General features: G+C 50.6%; 1 protein-coding gene across 5 annotated transcripts in view; it reads right to left on the reverse strand.

Moving 5' to 3' along the window:
- The window catches only part of GPSM1 (G protein signaling modulator 1), a 50416-nt gene that overhangs the window by 22019 nt on the left and 10576 nt on the right, over positions 1 to 17821 (reverse strand). For all 5 annotated transcript variants that reach the window (XR_014887306.1, XM_085239507.1, XM_085239506.1 and 2 more), the window contains exons 2-9: positions 13400 to 13621; positions 12821 to 12956; positions 12382 to 12524; positions 11386 to 11509; positions 10628 to 10743; positions 10251 to 10406; positions 9043 to 9151; positions 6315 to 6441 (exon numbers count right to left, since the gene is read on the reverse strand). Coding sequence is in view for 4 of the 5 variants with exons in the window: in XM_085239507.1 (XP_085095633.1) it covers positions 6315 to 6441; positions 9043 to 9151; positions 10251 to 10406; positions 10628 to 10743; positions 11386 to 11509; positions 12382 to 12524; positions 12821 to 12956; positions 13400 to 13621 (1133 nt within the window). In the remaining variant the exon portion in view is untranslated. The remainder of the gene's footprint in view (positions 1 to 6314; positions 6442 to 9042; positions 9152 to 10250; positions 10407 to 10627; positions 10744 to 11385; positions 11510 to 12381; positions 12525 to 12820; positions 12957 to 13399; positions 13622 to 17821) is intronic.

The following is a 17821-nucleotide window of genomic DNA, read 5'->3' on the forward strand; positions in this document are numbered from 1 at the left end:
CCAAATATTGTTAAATCTGATTCAATTAGAGCAGCCAAGCAGTCGGCTGGGGAGAAAGACAGCTCTGTAAACCCCAGCCACAACTGCAGAGATACAGTCCAGCAATCTCAATGAGTACAGAGCATCTCAAATCTCACACTGCTGACACCTAATCAGGACATCTCCGTTGAGCTAGTGCTCCATTATTACAGCCAGTGCTCTTCAGAGAGGAAAGAGGAGGATAAAAACCACAGCGGCAAGGAAAAAAAATAAAAAGATCCAGCAAAACAGGCATCTCATTTAGGGCTTTAATTAGTCTTCAAACACATAATGGGTTCTGGTACTATAAATCCACTTGACCTCTATTAGTGCCAGCACTTGCATGATAAATGCTGGCATTTGTTTTCCCAGTTGATGTTACTGGGATAGAACAATGCTTTCCTTTAAATAGAGAAAGCAAATAGTATCAGTTATTTATGATGACTGAGCCATAAAAGTGCTGGCACTGAGCTTTTGTGTGTGTCCATCTATGGGAAGGAGCGTCTGCTCATCCAGCCACCTACTGGATTGGAAAGGACCAGGAAAATCCCAACGTTTCTGGCCTCTACTATGGCTGAAGACATGGTGAGATGGCTAAAACAACCCTTCTCTCCCTGACGACTATGTGAGAGCTCTGTGGTTCAGACAAAAGCCATGAACACATGTGGCTTGGAAGAGAAAGGACACAGAAAGGACAAAGCCAACCCACAGCTAAGGGCCAGGGAGAACAGCAGGAAGGTCACTTTCAGCAGGTTGTCACATCAAACTTCCTCAGAAATGCTTTGCACCCACACAAGGTCCTGCATTTTCAGCCTTCTGCAGCAAAGCTGGAAGCCAAAGGACAGGAACAAAACCTCTTCTGCTGGGAAGATTGGGCTCCAGTGTTTGCTCTGCAGTGCTGTATTCATTGGCACACAGACCAGCACACAGCTGAGCAAATATCAACCCTCCAGACAAGATCCTGAGCACTACAAAAACCTTCTCCAGAATAACAGTTTCACAGTGGCTTCCCCCACCTTCCTTCCCCCCCCCAAGGGGAAACTGATCCATCATAAAAATGCATGTGTACACACAATAGGCACGAACAAGAAGTTATTATTACTTTTGAACCAGGATTCTCATCCGCCTGATTTGGCAGAAGACATTTTACGCACTTGGCAGCCAAATCTTACATCCTCCAGGATCCCATCTGACAGCTGAACCCCTGCATGGCAGCACTGCACATCTACGTGGCACCCAGGAGCTCCACGGAGTGCAGTCAGGTTGGGCACAGCCAGTGTAGCTGAGGAAAGCTGCAGGCTCTGAGTAGAAGGTGATCCTACGTCTCACAGCCTTACAAACTCTTACTGATTGCTGTCACACTGATCACATCTTTGAGTCCAGTCCCCCCCTTACACCCATCCGTAATGGTTATTTATCCTCTGAGTGAGGCTGGAACGTGAATTTTTGCAAAGAAAGCATTGGCAATTCAGGCCAAATAATGAAGCATCTGTCTGTATACGCAGGATACAGAATATTCATAGTGCACCTAATGATACAGCACCTAACGAAGTCAAATACAAGCCTTGGGAAGCTTGGAGCTGTGCCAGGGGTGGCCTTGTATAATCATGGCCTCCCCCAGGCAAGGCTTCATAGATTAAACACTGTGGGGGCAGGAGGATTTTCTGGGAGATAAACTGAACCCAACAGAGCAGGCTGGGAGGGGGGATGGAACCTTGGGGCCAATTCAAGACCAGTCAGGATAGGCTTGGCAAGAACACCTGGTTTTCTTCTATGAGCAAGACTTTCTCTGCCAGCATGTAGCAGAGCCTCACGACCTCTGATCTTCTGTTACCAGCTCACATTGAACTAGCAGGGATCAGAAAGGAACTGAGTCTGAGCTAGAAAGTGACATGCAGTGATTAACACAGGCAACACCTCCAGCAGCCAAACAAGCCCAATTACAGCAGCTCTGTCCTACAGGGCAAGAGAAAGAATGATACAAAGTGAAGATACGCAATGATCAAAGGCCACAAAATCTTACAGAAAAAGGGGCAATATCCTTCATCCCTCCCTCCTGTTTGATCTCATGCATCAGCCACCAGCCTGCAGTGCTTCCTATCTCCTGGGATACAGTCAGCCACACAGGAACTTACATTTCTGAGCTCTGGTTATCCCTACAAGCTCTAAGTTCTCTGTGCTAAGCAAAACTCTGCTGCCTGAGTGGCCAGAGGCTCTGTCCTCGCCCTGCCCAGTGAAGTGCTAAAGCAAGCCACAGTCAAGCATGCAAAGACCTTTAAAGATGAGAAGTAATTCTAATTGGGTGAGGAAGAACTCGCTTGCAGTGCTGCAAGTAGAACAAACAGGAGTATCTCGATCCTAAAGGTACCAAACACTGCACTGTTAGACAAAATTCTTGTAACTGTAGCTATTTCCTATGTGCTGGCTACCAAAGAAAACTGCCTGGGGAACCGTGCTGCTGAAAGCAGGCACAGCAGGGCTGGAACAGCAGCCAGAGGGGACATCAGGCTCCCAGCTCCCATCTGGGCTGCTGGAAGAAGTAACTGCTCCCATGAAGTCGCTTTCCCACAACAAGAGGTCCCTTGATTTAATGGATGGCTTTGCCAAGGGCCACGTTGTACCTCTTCTGCCAGAGGATTCAAGCACAGGCTCCTTCCCTGCTCCTCCTTCCCTGCCTCCCCTGGCACCAAGATGAAACAAACACCTGAGTTCCATTAGCACAACATCCTTTCCTCCAGGCCTGAAGCATTTCCTCTGCTCTGAGCTGAGAAGCCCGAGCACTGAACTTAACACCAAAGCTGCACTTAACACAGACACTGGGAAGGAGGCTCACGTACAAAGCAAAATGAGAGAACTAAACACTGCTCAAACTTTGGGAAGAATATTTTTTTTAAATCCCATAAAGCTAATGCTGGGACAGTCTGAGTTGAGTGCTAAATAACTTGCTTCAATTCCAAATGACTCAGAGGTTCATCACCCCCCCATCAGTGCTGCCAGAGTGATTTAGCAGCTGTAACAGCAGAGGTTACTCAGAGAAATTAGAAGAGATTCATCACAAAGATAACGCAGGGGCATCCTTCAGATGTCTTAAGTCTCCATCCAAGAGCTCCCTTCCCTGTTCAGGCAGCACTCGTCGTCCCTTCTCCCTTAAACATCCCCCCAGGGACCACTGCAGCACTCAGAGCCCTCCGGACACCTTCCTGTAGCTGCCTTGGTGGGAGTGAGCACCCACACCCTGCAGCAGCCCAAGCACAAACCTGAGCTCACCAGAGCACAAAAAAAGCAAGCACAAAAAAAAAAAACAACAACAAAAAAAACCACCTTCCAGGCCACCCTGCATTCTGCTTCAGAGGGCCACAGCTGGCTGTTCCCCAGCACAGTGCCTGGCAGCAGGGCTGAGAAGACACACAGAGGGAAGGCTGTGGCACAGCATCCCAGCCTGAGGCACAGGAGAGCAGTGCTGCCTCTTTCCTGCTCTGCGTCAGCACAAGGCTGGGCTAACCAACCCATCTCAGCAGCCCTAAATGCTTCTTAGATACTTCAAAGATATTTAAAGCAAACAAGCAAACAAACAAACAGACTGGGGAAACATAAAAGCAGATTTTTTTTTTCCTATCCCCTATTTATCTGAGGGTTCAAAGATTCCTGTGAAGAAGCTCAAAATTGCACTGAGGATGAAAAGACTCACATTCAGAGCCAAGCAGATCTGGTCACTGCCCAGGAAGGAGATGGTTTGTGCCTGCCTAGGCTGCCCACCTCTACACCACCTGAAGCTCATCACACAGGGATGAGCAGAGCCCATCACAGAACCTCCTGAAATCCAAGTGCAACCCAGCAGAGCAGCCTTGTGCCCATCCTTTCTTTCAGCAGGGGACGTGCAGAGCAGGGGAAGCCTGGCTCACAAGCTGGGCCCTTCCCTGCCCTCAGAGCTCACTGAGCACAGCTGGACAGCAGCAGCAGCTGCATACTGCAAACAGCACAGAAACCACGCCAGGAACTCTGAAAGCAGCTACATGCCAACACCTCCTGGAGCACCCGCATCCTCCCACCCACACCAGCTGCCAGCAGAGGTGTTGCTCAGTGTCTCCTAGCACTGCTGCTGCCATGAGATGACAGCTGATGCTGACACACTGCCGAACATGGAGGAAAAATGGTCCAGAGTTAGTTTTCCCTTCAGAACAGCACTGAGAACCCTCCTGCACTCACTGCCTGGCCAGGTCTGCTCTCACCCCTCCTGCAGCAGCAGGTCCTTTTCCTACAGCCAGCAGACAACCTGCAGCAGGTGCCAGCCTCCAGAGCAGGGAGCTGCCAAGGAACACTGCCAGGTCACACTCAGTGCAATGCACACAGGTGGCACTGCCAGCAGGATGCTCGAGGAAGGGGTTGGGTGGAGTGCTCCTGGTTCACCAGGCACAGCTCATGTCCTTCAGAGCAGCAGCGTGTGGGGCAGAGCAGGCAGCCAACCCCACAGGGCACCTCCCAGCACCAGGCAGCACTTCTCACTCTTCACGCTGATCTTGACCTCTACAACAAAAATTCCGCACAAACACAGCAAGTTCCCTTCTCTGCAACAGCAAAATCCTATCAGTACTCAATTCTTTACTCGCAGTGTGTGAAAGAGGGCAAGAGCATTTCTCAGGGCCACATATTTGGCATTTAGAGAAGCAGAGGCAACCCGTTTGCTTGCTACTCCCTGGCTCCATCCATTTGTTGCTCTAAGCTCTGCGTGTTTGCATTTCTTCACAAGGTCAGTGCTTTCACAAGACTTTTGTAGCACTGTCCCACTTCCCTGGCTTCCAGCTTTTTCTTCTGACATCCAATTTCTCTCAGACATTAATTAAAATCACAAAGAGCTCAGCAAGGAGCCAGAAAACACCAAACACTCCTTCCTCCTCCCGTGGCCCCCAGTAAAGGGCAGACAAGGCTTGGAAGCCATCAACCCATGATGGACATGGCAGCCCAATGGTTTAGCTCAGGGCTTCTCAGCTGCACAGATTTCCCCAGAACTGAGATTTGCTATGAAACTTTATGCTACCTGTTTGATGGAATCTGTGCACTTTACAGCATGCCTGCCCTACCCAACCAACTTAGCATCCTTATGAATATGCAGACATGTTATAGCCTTAAGCTGTGAAAATAATGTGAAGGAAAAAACAAGAAGCAGGCTCTCCTTTCTGCAACATCAAAAGGCAGAGACTGCTCAGAAGCCAACCTGAAGCTCGGCTCCATCTCACCTAGGCTGGAGCACACAGCTTTCCCTACTTCTGACTCCAGCCTTGTACTGCTGGAGGATGGCAGGGCACGCTCCCTCCCAGCTCCATTTCTCAGGAAAAGCTTTAGCACTGACATAGCAGCTACACCTTCAAGATCAATACACAGAGCAAACACTTGCAGGCAGCATCCCATCACCTTCCCTGAGCCAGCTCTCCCACCAGGAAAAAGAACACACTGTCTCAGAAAGCATCTGCACTAACAAGGTCATATTTAATCAGCCTGCACCTCCCAGGATGCGACTTCATTTGTCTGAATTAATAAGCCTGTCCACAGCTACAGAGCAACCAGCTTTCATGCCATGCACACCCAGACACCTATGGTGGCAGCTGCAGGACAGACAGATGGTCCCCAAGCTAGGGATGTGTCAGGCTGACAGCGAGGACTCATCCACACTGGGCAGCAGGACGGCCCAGAGCAGTGAATGGAACCATTTTTGTGCCATCACCAAGTTTTGTAGCTTCCAGCTTCAGCATCCCCATAGGTGGGAGCAGCACCCAGCATACCGATGCTCACAACCTGCCTTCGGCTCCTACTGTAGTCTGATTCCTTAGGTGCTAATCAGGATGACAGCAGCCAAAAATCCCTGCCAGTCACCTTTTGAAAGCTTGTTCTATCAGTCACATCAGCTAAAAGGGTGCTCTACAAGAGACAAAAGCTGGTTTGCTTCTTAGGCACGTGGAAGTTCATTCCCAATGCAGATTAATTCCATTAACTCACTATGTGCTCGATCTGGGGTGGATCCTTCCCTGTCCTCACAGCTTATGGCAAGCACAGTGCAGGAGCAGGGAATAAGATGCTGCCCACAGGCCTTGGTCAGAGCAAGGATTTCACACCATCCATATGTAATAATGAACGATTCTGCTGAGAAACATCATGCTCTTCACTCTCTTCTTCCTGCAAACACTGCAATCTCTTTTCCGGTGTTCATATTTCCCTGTCACACACTTGTTGTGTCACACACTTGCACACATTCCCAGCTCCCCGTGCACCATTCCCACACCTCACGTGGCCCAGATGCTCACCTTGTGCCTCATAGCCAGAGTAAGGACAAGCCATGCCCACATCCTCATCACCAGGGCCCAAGCCGAGGGCTGCCCTGAGCTGGGCCACGTTCACCTGTGCCGTCAGCTCTCCAGTCCGGTCCCCAATCTGTGGGTGAAACCAACAAGGCATTGGTTAAGAGGCAGCATGCTATAAGCCAGCAGCCCCTAGCAGAGTGCTGCCTGACCCACACCACAGCAAACAAACAAACAGAGGCATCCTGGGGCACCATCCCAGCCAACTTTTCAACCCCAGACACTCAGGGGTTGGGTATCCACTGAGGTGTTACAGAACCCCTCCTCTCAGAGCCCTGTGGATGTGAATCCAGGAGGGATCCAACCCACACAGAGCTCCAGGACATGGATGTGTTCGCACAGTGCCACGCTGCTTGTGCCCTTCTGAATTGACCGAGCACGTTTCACCTGCTGGGATGGATGGCAGGGGATGGAGAGAGGGGAAAAAACTGAGATTTCCATTCTACTCCTGGCTTAGTGCTAAAGTGGAGACAATCAAAATTCCCAGCTCTTAGGAGCATGAAGGAGCTGATGTTGGATATTCAGGAATAGATCTTTCCAGTGGCTCTTGCTACTTCATGGAGACACACAGGACAAGCAGCTGAGCGTGCCTCAAAGGTTAACCAGGCATGAAAATGACTGCACTGCGTATCAACAGCCAACACGGAGAGGTCACTCAAAAGCAGCTGCTAATCTTTAGAGAAACAGAAACAGCTGCCTCTGTTACAGAGAGCCCTTAGCTGCTCCCTTGGAGAAGCCTGAGTCCCCATTAAATGCCTTGCAACAGCTCTTTTGTGGTCCTCTGAGATAGACTTCAGCGTGAATCGTCCTAGAACAGAACCATAAATCCCCACATTATTTATGACAAAGCCCTGAGCACCAGTAAAGGGAGGCAGATCAAACAGCTTATCATCAGGCATAAATCCCCTGCCAATTACAAGAGATTTGCTGTTGACATCATCTCCAGAGAAATTACCACGTCCTGGTTAGGTCACACAGTCCTTGATGCTCTATTAAGTACTTCCCTGATTTCCACTCACTCCAAATTCTCTCCAGGGCCCCATCACTGTCAGGATAATGGTCTGGCCAGCTGCCCCACGTGCCATAGCAGAGGCTCTCTGCCCTCAGCTTGGCTGTCTTTGCTCTCCCACCATCCCCACCACACGCAGGTGCAAGGAAGGCACTGCTGAGCAGCACCTGAGAGCTGGGACAGCCTCCAGGACTTCCAGACAGCATCTTCCTCCCTTCAGGAGGAATTCTGCACAACCTCGGATCACCTTGCAGCAGCTTCCCTTGTGGTTATTCAGAACAGGTTTCCCTTGGATTCAAATGTCACCATCAGATGTATGTCAGGGCAGGAGAGGGAAATGGGTTTTAAATATTAGTGAGCAGAGGTATAATCTGAATAAGTTTTTCTATGGGCAAAGTACTGGTGCTCACCACAACGGGACAAGCACCTAACTTGGCTCTCAAGGCAAAATTAATCAGTTTTACAAGAGCATCACTCGCTGCTAGAAGCTAATGCAGACCCTCCCCATAGACAGACATGACCTCTGCACTACTCCATAACTAAAGCTGGGGGGGGTTATTGCCACCTGCCACGAGTAACCTATTCCTGACATGCTGCAATCACAGCCATTACATCAGGATGAGAGCATCACCATCAGCCCTCCTACCCTCTCAGGATCCCTATCCCTTCCTCCCTCCCTCCCCCCTCTGCAGGGCACACAGCCCCCACTGCCCTCCTGGCAGGCTGGAGCTGGAAAAGCTCATTTGTCCTAAGATGTTCAGGGCCAAAGAACAGTATTTCTTCCGCAGGTCTGATAAGTATAATTAAGTACTTCATTAGGTTGGTATGTCAGCCCTACCCCACCATTCAGCCAATCTCACAGACAGGAGAGCACACAGAGCACTTACATACAGCAATTTCAATTAGTGCTCCAAAAGGTCAATTTCTTCATCTGGAGAACACTAAAGAGGCCACAGCTGACTTTCGCATAACACACTGGAAAGCAAACAATGCCTTCTTGTACATCTGAGCCTGTGCAAAAAGGCTCCTGCAAACACTTTCTGGTTTGGTACCAGGAAAGCTGCAGCCAGGCAGGCACTTCTTTGGAAGTCAGCTGCGTGCACAGAGCCCTACTGTATGGCACTGGTGCAGGGTAAGCATGAGGCTGCACTAACCCAGCATTAGCAGTCAGATGTATTTGCACAACACTGGAGTTCACCACGTGGAGCTGGCACCCCTCACCTGCTGCAGCCTCTGGAGGGATGCTGGCATCGCTTAGCCAGGTAGCGACCCACTAGGAAAGCAGAACACAGCTGCAACCACAGGGTGCCTGGCAGTCAGGATCTCACAGCTTGCTGCTCAGGAGAGAGAGGTCCTACCAGCAGGCTGGAGAGCTGCTCCCCAGGTCCTTCCTCACTTAAGAGGATCACGTGAGAGCAAGAAGTGGCAGATGTACCAGCACTAACCACGCAGAAGCCTGGGAGCCTCCCATGACAAGAATATTTTCCAACCAAGCTCTGCAGGACAGCAGAGACTGAAGCAGTAGACAGGCAGGCAATTTACAGAGGAGCCCTAGCTAGAGAAGAACTACACCAAAATCAATTTAGATAAGAAAAAAAAAAAAAAAAAAAGAGTCTTCCCACCAGGGAGGACTGGTTCCCTCTGACCTGAGCTAGCTTCTCTTACCTCTTGGGAGATTTCAAGATGCTTCCTTGCAAAGTGCAAAGCTTGTTCATGGCTCCCCAGGGAAACGTAGGCATTTCCGAGACTCCAGCAGGCCCTTCCCTCTCCAACCCTGCAAGACAGGAAGCTGTTGACCACAGAAATCCTGGGCAGAGCCCAGCCCAGCACAGCAGCCCTTTCACAGCTTCTTCAGGGGCACCGTGAGCCAGCTCTGCTTTCACCCACAGAATACCCTCCTAAAAAAATTGAAACACTGTACAGCTTACGGTGACCTTACACTAAAGGCAGTAAGGTCAGAGGATAAGCAATAGTTTCAGAAATGAGGCTGTACCCATAGCAGCCAGAAGCAAGGTGGTGTAGCAAGGACCCAGAACAGTTTGACGTCACACACGAGCATCAATCAGAGCAGAAGTGAGAGCTCCCATCTGCTCCACACTGCATGGGTTCCTCTCTAGGGATACACAAGGCATCAAGAGGACAGCTATCATCCAGCGAGGGGAAAACACTGCAGGGATGCAACGTCCCCCTGCAGGATACCAGCACGTCACTGGGAAGCCCCTCACCCTGCACACAGGTGCCTTTGTTTCCAGCACCTGCTTGCACAGCCCTACTGCTCAGCACAGCCTGCTCAGCTCTGCCAACGTGCAGATGTGGGGGGTGAAGGAATTAAAAAAAGCACATGGGGGCGCGGGGGGAGGTTCAGCGTGACTGCAACTCCCTCCTCAGAGGTTGGGGCGGGTTGATCAGCATTTAAACATTTTTCTTGTCAACCAGTTCAATGCCTTCTGCTCACGGGGCGTGTTCCCAGAAATGAAGGAGCCCACAGGATGCACCCCCACAGGATGATTCACCCTTGGGTGGGATTAGATCTTCCCCGAGCAGATATTGCCCTGACAGTGCTCCCATTTGTGTGTCTCTGCTCCATCTAGTGGAGGAGACCCAGCTTCTCAGAGTGCAGGCAGCGATGCTGAACAAGAAGGCACAGCCATCAGGACACGATCTCTGGTTTCAGTGGGATGATAAAGGTCTCGTTCACATCACTTTTACTCCCCTGACAAATAATAGGACCAAAGACCACGTCCTGAGAGACTGCTAAAGGCCTTCAGTATTACACATTGCTATTCCTCATCCCCAGCAACGCACAGCAATAGATAACCGAGACAGGACAGAGCCCAGGAACAGAGAAGCCATCCCTGGAGGCATTCCCTTACCTGTCTCCCAGCTCCTGAGCTATCACCAGGTGTTTTAGATGGTATTCAATTGCTTTCTCATAGTCTTGAAGCAGTGTGTACGTGTTTCCAAGACTGTAGCAAGCCTGAGCTTCTACTGCTTGGTCTTTGAGTTGTCTGGAGAGTTGGAGTGTCTTCCTGGACAGGTGGAGAGAAGAGAGCTGGTCATTGCAGGGCAGCAGGACACCCATATGTACATGGCATTGGAGCTGGAAGGAAGGTGGTGGCACTGCTTGCTGCTGCCAAGCATCACACAAGCAGCTGGCCACCAAGTCCCATCATCTCCCCTTAGGCCTATGAATCCACTGGGGTTTTGCAGGGAACATCTGCCCCAACCTGCCTCAGCTCCTGGCACTTACTTGTAGTATTCAGCAGAGATGTCAAATCTCCCAAGGAAGATGTGTGCATTGCCCAGGTTGCTGTATGCTCTCCTCTCGGCTGCTTTGTCCCCAAACTCCTTAGCAATAGCCAGGCGCTGCAGCAGACACAGATTAATGAGTACAGCTGGCACTGCCAGGCTTCTGTTACACAGCAACCTTGCTGGGAGATTAGCTTCTTTTGTTTTGCAAGAGTTCACATCCAGAAATGCAGTGGTGCATACGCATATCAGGGCTGCATCCAGAGCAGCTCTGGCAGGGTCTGACTGCCCAACATGCTCAGCACCCTCAGCTTTGAAAGAAAGCGTCAGCTCTCAACAAGAAGCTTCAAATTGCATTTGAATTGGGGCAGGGATTGTCTCCTCTCACCCCTCCCAAAAGCTTCACAGAAAGTAGCTGTGCTCTACAAACAACAATTATTCCTGATCAACAGCTCTTTCAGCAGCTTAATTAAATTCATGGCTTGCATTTATTAAAATTTAGACTGGCACAAATTAAGCACAGAAAAGCCTTTCCTAGGCCCAGCAAATTGCCCTTAAAAATCTCCTTTGGTTTCCAAGCCAACGGCACCTTTCCCTTGCGCTGCTCTCAGGTGCTGATGAGGAATGCAGAAAGGCAGCACTGCACATCAGGGCAGGGGCTGACACACATGGGGAGTTCATATCCCCCAGGGCTGAGCAGAAACTCTGCTCCCTATCAGCCCTCCCAGCCCCCAGGATGACCCCCTCGTGCTTTCCCACCTCCTTGTGGAAGGCAATGGCTTCGCTGAAGTTGCCCAGCAGGTACTGCGTGTTGCCAAGGTTGCCATAAGCACAGCCCTGTGCAGCTCTGTCCCCCAGCTCCTTCACCAGGGACAGGTTCCTCCTGCAAGGAAGCAGAGCAATATTTGTCCTCCCGCAGCCACTTCACAGCACAAGGGTTGCTACGAGCATCTGAGAAGAGATATTACCCCTAGAACAGGGCAGCGTGAACCTGGGGATAAGGGAAGATCCGTATTTCCTTGTTATGGTTCTTCCCAGCACACAGAGCTCCTGACTGGCACAAATCTAATCACTGCCTGCGCAACATGCATCACTCACTGGGGAAAGGCTAGTGAGCCATACATCAGCACTAACACATCCTCAGATAGGAGGAGAGCAATGCAAGATCTTGGTGTTCTCTTCGTATAAAAAGGCTATTTAAAAAAAACACCTGTGTTATTGAAACAAAGCTGAAATAGTGGGAGAAAACCACTGGCCTAAAAGCAAGTCAGACAATAACCTTCCTGCGCTGGACATCAGAGTGAACTTTACGACTGCTTAAGAAAGAGAAGGATGTTACAGCAGGATGAACTACAGATCCCTTAAAAGGGGAAACGTGGCTTCAAAGGAAAAGCCTCATCCTTTGGGAGAAGCTGTTGTGTGTGTGGCCACGGCAAGAGGTGCACAGGGATCCATTCCCACCAAGGCCAGCAGAGAGCAGCAGGAGCTCTGCTCCCAGACTGAGGAGCTGACTATTGAACTTTAGTGCGCACAAAGCCAAGCTGCAAAGGCTTTTATTGAGGCAGTAGTAGGAAAAGTATTAGCTCGAGCTCTACAAAAGCACGCACTCCTTCCCTTGCCTTCCTTGAGATGAATTCATTAGCATACCTTGGCACCTCACAGTCGGAGGAATTTTCTTACTTGGTAACAGCATTTTATCGGTGACTGATGCCAGTTCCCTGCAGCACAGAGGGGTGTCTGCACTTGAATACTTACTCATAGTATTCTGAAGCTTTCTGTAGCGTCTCCTTGACTTCTTGAGGCAGGTAGCCCGGGTCTTGGGCCACGTTCCAAGACAAGTGCTTTCCCTTGGCATGGTAAACATTTCCTATGTTATAGAGTGCTCTGGCTTCACCAATCTAAAAGGAAGAAGAGCAAGGTGCAGCAAGGCATTACTCTCCCCATTCCAACGTGGCCCTTTCCTCCATCGCTGGGCAGAGTTGCTCAGCCAAAGCCAGGGAGCCCACATTCTCCTTTACCACCCTCACTGCCATGCCAGCTTTTCTGATCAGCAGCATCTCAGATGCAGTCAGATGGGAGAGTCTGACATCCCAGCTCCTAGCAGGGCTCACCTCCACCACAGCATCATTTGCTTCGAGGTGGATTAACTTTCAAGATAGGAAGAGTTTCCTGCTGGATGCCATGAAGCAGTTACCTTGTCTCCTTGCTCCTGAGAAATGTCCAGGTGCCTCTGGCAACAAACGACAGCTTCGTCAAACTGCCCAAGTATTTTCAAGGTATTCCCAAGGTTGCCGCTTGCCTTGGCTTCTCCTATGCGGTCCCCAATGGTCCTACAAATGACACAAAGAAGGGAAAGGTATTAAAGAGCTGACAGACATTTATTCACTAACTGCTGGGGGCAAAATTCAAGTTATAGCAAGCAAAGTTGTAGCAAACACCGCATGGTAGGGATACCATGGTGTCCCCAGCTTGATGACGCTCTTGTTCGCTGTTTTACTTTCTCAGTTGGAGAGTTCTAATGACCTCAGGTGTGCTTCCCATGAGTGCCTGGGGAGGGAAGAATCGGACACTGCCCTGCTCTTACTCCAGCCACCCTCCTCCATATCCCTTTCTCTGCCTCCTGAGTTCTTTACACGATAGTGAATTCCACACCTCAGAGCTAGTCTGGATTCTCATTTCTAAAGCAGACTCCCTCAGGCTGTTGGGCTCAGATGCCACAGAACTTTCCTTTGCTCAAATTCTGATTAGGATGAAGAACAGCCAACACGCTTACCTGGCCAGTGTGAGGTCATGCTTATGGTACTCCAGGGCCTTGGAGTACTCCTTTAGGTAGAAATAGGCATTGCCCAGCTGACTGTAGATGGCACTGAGAGTCTTCAGGTCCTCTGTCCCCACCTGCACCGCTGCTTCGAAGAAGGCTGCCCCAGCTTTGAAGTCCCCTGCCTTACACAGACGCTCTCCTTCCAGGGCCAGCTCCAGGCACGATGCTTCCATTCTACCAAAAGCAAGATGCTCACCTTCAGAGATTTTAAACCCAGCGTGCCCATGTTACCATGCAGTGTTAAAAAGCCAACTCAGCTCACTGCATCAGGCAAAACTCCTGCATGTGAGACCGAAGCACCCAGAACTACAAGCTGCCACAAAGCAGCCCTTGCGTTCGTGGTAGGAAGCAGGACAAGGAACTTGTGCCTCCCAGTGCCCACATTGCATGCTGGCATCCTGAGCACAGCATGGCATCTGCTGTTCTTCCAGGGGGTGCCAAAGCCTCACACCCAGGCTGCTCGTGTCTGTGCTGCTTCCTCAGGGGAACAGAGAGGGCAGCCAAAGCCCAACACCTCCTCATTGGATACCAGAGCAACACTGGGCTGCACGGAGCTGCTTTGCTGAGCAACTGGGCTGCTTTCCATCAGCTCTGCCTGTCACTTTTTCCACAGGCTCTCTGCATGTCAGCCTCCAGGAGAGCTGCTCTCCCTCCTGTTTCTCAACACCTTTGGCAGCAGTGCAAGCTGGGCTGTGAGCTCAGAGGAGCAAAGCTGCTGCCACTGAGTCAAGGGAAGGGAATGCCCTCCTCCCCACCGAGTCCTACATCACAGCCACCCCCAGGAGCTCAGAGCAGCCTCAAACCCACCAGGACAGGGCACACGTATGAGGGCTTGTGTTTGAAAAGTCAGCCCTGCATGAGGAGGGGAGTGAATGCAGTGTGTTCCTGTGGCTCTGCTCAGAGCCTTCTCTTGCTCTTTCTGGCTTTTTTCCTTTCTGCTTCATGTATTTTAAAAACTCAGAGCCACATAGGTCAAAGGCAGACGTCCGCTCTGAGAAATTACAGCTCACTCATCCTGAGTCAGAAAAGCAAGGGTCAGACAGAAGATGATAAACACTCAAAGGAGGCTTTAATTCTATTCTTAGCAAAACAGTGCTGCAGGGAGCCTGGCTGTGCTACGCAGATCGAGAACAACACACTCACTCACTCGGGATGGCCACAGCTCCACTGCTGCCTCCTATACGGGCACATGCAGAGAACTGGGAGATGCCTGCCCCAAAAAATCACCCTCATAACACATCCAGGCCCAGCCCTGCCACCTCCCCCATTTCACTGCTCTTTGGCCCCCAAAGCCACCAAATAACAGCAGGGAGAAAGGAGCTGTTTCACAACCCCTCAGAGCTCCCACCTCAACCCACAGAGCTCCTCCACTGCCTCCCCACCCAAGGGGCAATTTTGCTTGTGCAAGAAGCTGCTTGCAGTGCCAGCACAGCATTGCTCCATGCCTGAACCCCTGTTTGATACAGGAAAAACGAAATTGTTTGACTGTTGGTACTAAAAATGTTTAACTCCTCTCCACAGATCATTGAGCCAAGCCACAAGAAAATTAGTAAGAATGAGCTTCTGCTGCAGTGTGTTGAGTTCAAGGGGCCCATTGGGGGATCATGGCAAGCTATGTGGTTTGTAAATCACTAGAGCAGGCATCTGGTGTCCCTGACTGGCACTGACAGGCATTTGCCAACAGTCCCCAAGAAGGTGTGGGACTGGAGAAAGAAAAAGAGCACCTAAGTGAGCAAAAATAAATTCAGGCAACTTAGCAGAGAAGAAACTTGACTCGAAATGGGGGGATGGAGGCACTGTCACAGAAACTTAGACTGGGTTCCAGTTGGGAGGCTGCAGACAGAAACACACTCTGTATTATTTCATTTCACATTTCAACAGCCAGAGCTCATCCCAATCACCAGGCTCTCTTTAGCAGCCTGAGTTCACCCAACATAAGAGTCTAAGAACCAAGCTGGAGAGCAGCTTGCCTAATTCATGGCATTGCAGTCATGGACTGACCACAACTGTTGTGTGATCTGAACAGTGATGGCTCCCCACCCTGCAATAGCAGAGCCCACATGAGTATTCCAAGAGCAGCATCCTGCTCAGCCTCCATGTGCAGGTGGAAGCATTGCCAGAAGCACACAGAATGCCTCAGCTCTGCCCTGTGTGCACACACACACCTGTGCACACTCACACTCCCTAAGAGCTTTCCTGGTGCCTGGGCACACAGCAGTGACACAGCCCTCCAGTGCATGCAGCCTGATGGAAATCTGTTTGCCCTTGAACAGGCTGCTCAGCAGCATATCTGCCTTATCTAATTAGCATCACTGCTCAGTTCGGGACCTCAGCACACCAGGGAGGGAGGGAAGGCTGTTCCATGCTCAGCCAAGCCTCTGCTGCCACGCAAAGGGACAGGAGCTGAAGACAGCAATGCTAAACAGAAGCAAAACCCACTCCTGCAACTTGCCTGCCCTTCCCACAGCCAGGGTTAATTCCAGGAAGCAACACAGTGTGTAATTTGGTCACCACAGGCTTTAAAAACATTCAGAAACACAACACAAAGGACGCAGGAAACAACTAAATATTCGGCAACAAAGAGCCTCACGCATCCCACCACTGCACACCCAGCAGCTTCCATTGGCTAAAGCTGAACTGTGAGAAATGAGGTCAATTTCAGTAGAAGAGGGGCATCTGCCATTCAAGTGAGCCAATCTGAACCAGCCTTGAATAAACTGAGTCAGACAGACAGGTGGGAGCCCCGTTTCCTCCCACAAAGCCCCTTCCTACCTCTTCTTCTGCAGCTTGCGCATTTTCTGGACATAAACCCAGAGCTCCAAACCCACGGGCAGGAGGAGGGAACAGGGCTGAGGACCACCAGGCACAGTCCTGCAGACAGCTCTCACTGCAGAGCTCACCAGGGGGAGCTGGGGTTTAGAAGATGCTGATGGCATCTTCCCATTCACACAACCCGCACTGCTCTCCAGTTTTCACTCCATCCACTTGGGCAGTGTTGCCAGCAAGCTGCTGGAGTCCAGAGCTTCACTTATGCTTCATTTCTTCCCTCTCCTGTGTGCTGTCCTCAGAAGGAGAGGGGAAAAGGAGTGCAGCTTTTGCTTCGAAAGACCTAGAGAAAGTAATGTTCTCTTCCCTCTAAGTAGAACATCCGTTGTCATATGCTGGTTTCACGTACAAGAGAGGTGAGTCCACTGCTAAAATCCAGAAACAAAAGAGAGTCCTGGCTCATTCAGTGCTGCCCAAAGAGATGCCCAAGAGATGATCAGGTCCAAGGCAAGCACTCATCTCCTTTCAGAATTGGTTTCTTCCCTCTGCACCTTGCCTCTGTGACTGCATCAGCTGCCCCTGCCCATGTCACTGCTGCAGCCAGAGCTCCTGGTGCTGCATCTCTCTGCTCGTCAGGAGAGGAGCTCAGAGCTGCTCCAGAACAGAGACATCTCTAGGCAGAATCACACAGCAGCTCATCAGACTCTGAAGAGGCCTCATCCATCAGCTCCAGGAACGGTCCAAGAAGCTTCCAGAGGCTGGGACCCATACACCACACACCAGCCCAGTTAGTTGGCCTCCTAAACATCCCCTCACACTGTGCTGACACCCAGGCAGAGTGCCTGGGCTCAATTCTACTTCAGCAAGCACCTACTGCTCATCCTTAATTCCAGAAAAGAAGATTCACTCCTTCCTGAGCCAGCAAATTGCCGCTGAGAAGCTGAAGGCGCTGGGCCATATGGTGTGGTTCAGAGGTGACTCTGCAGAACACGAGCTGCTTTTCTTCCTTCCACAGCTAAGACGTCAAAGCCTGTAAATGCAAATCCAGTGCATCCAACCTCTTTGCTAATAGCACAGCATGGGGAAGAAAAACAGAAGGTCTATGGAGTCCAAAGGAGCAGCCTTGCTCCTGCCCTAAGTGCAAACCACATGCAGAGATCTGCACCTTCTTCCAGACAGGCAGGACTTCCAGTTGGCAGAAAACATCTCAAATCACAGGCATTCAGGAGAGCCTGGTGGCCTTCCCAGCTCACGGCAAGAGCACAAGCACAGCAAAATTATTTTCCCTGAATGCATCGAGTTCTTCAAGCACATCAAATCCAGACAAGTCAGGATAGGGTTTTAAAGACCCCGATTGTAATGTAGGAATCAGAACACCACTGTGTGTATTGGGGAGGGTCCCAGCAACAGCTCCCAGTGGGAGCACCAAGCAGGTCCTACAGCTGCACTGCATGTGGGCTATGCACACAGCCACAGGGCTGCAGCCAGGGCAGCTCCGGGAGCACTTGGCTCCTATACAGAAGGTACCTAACACAGGGCAATGCAGGCATTTAAGAAATAACAGCAAAAAGACCGCGTTTATCTAAAGCAATCAGAGGCCAAGCATAA

This window comes from Meleagris gallopavo, chromosome 19, assembly GCF_905368555.1.
Source record: "Meleagris gallopavo chromosome 19, MGAL_WU_HG_1.1, whole genome shotgun sequence".
NCBI lineage: Eukaryota > Metazoa > Chordata > Aves > Galliformes > Phasianidae > Meleagris > Meleagris gallopavo.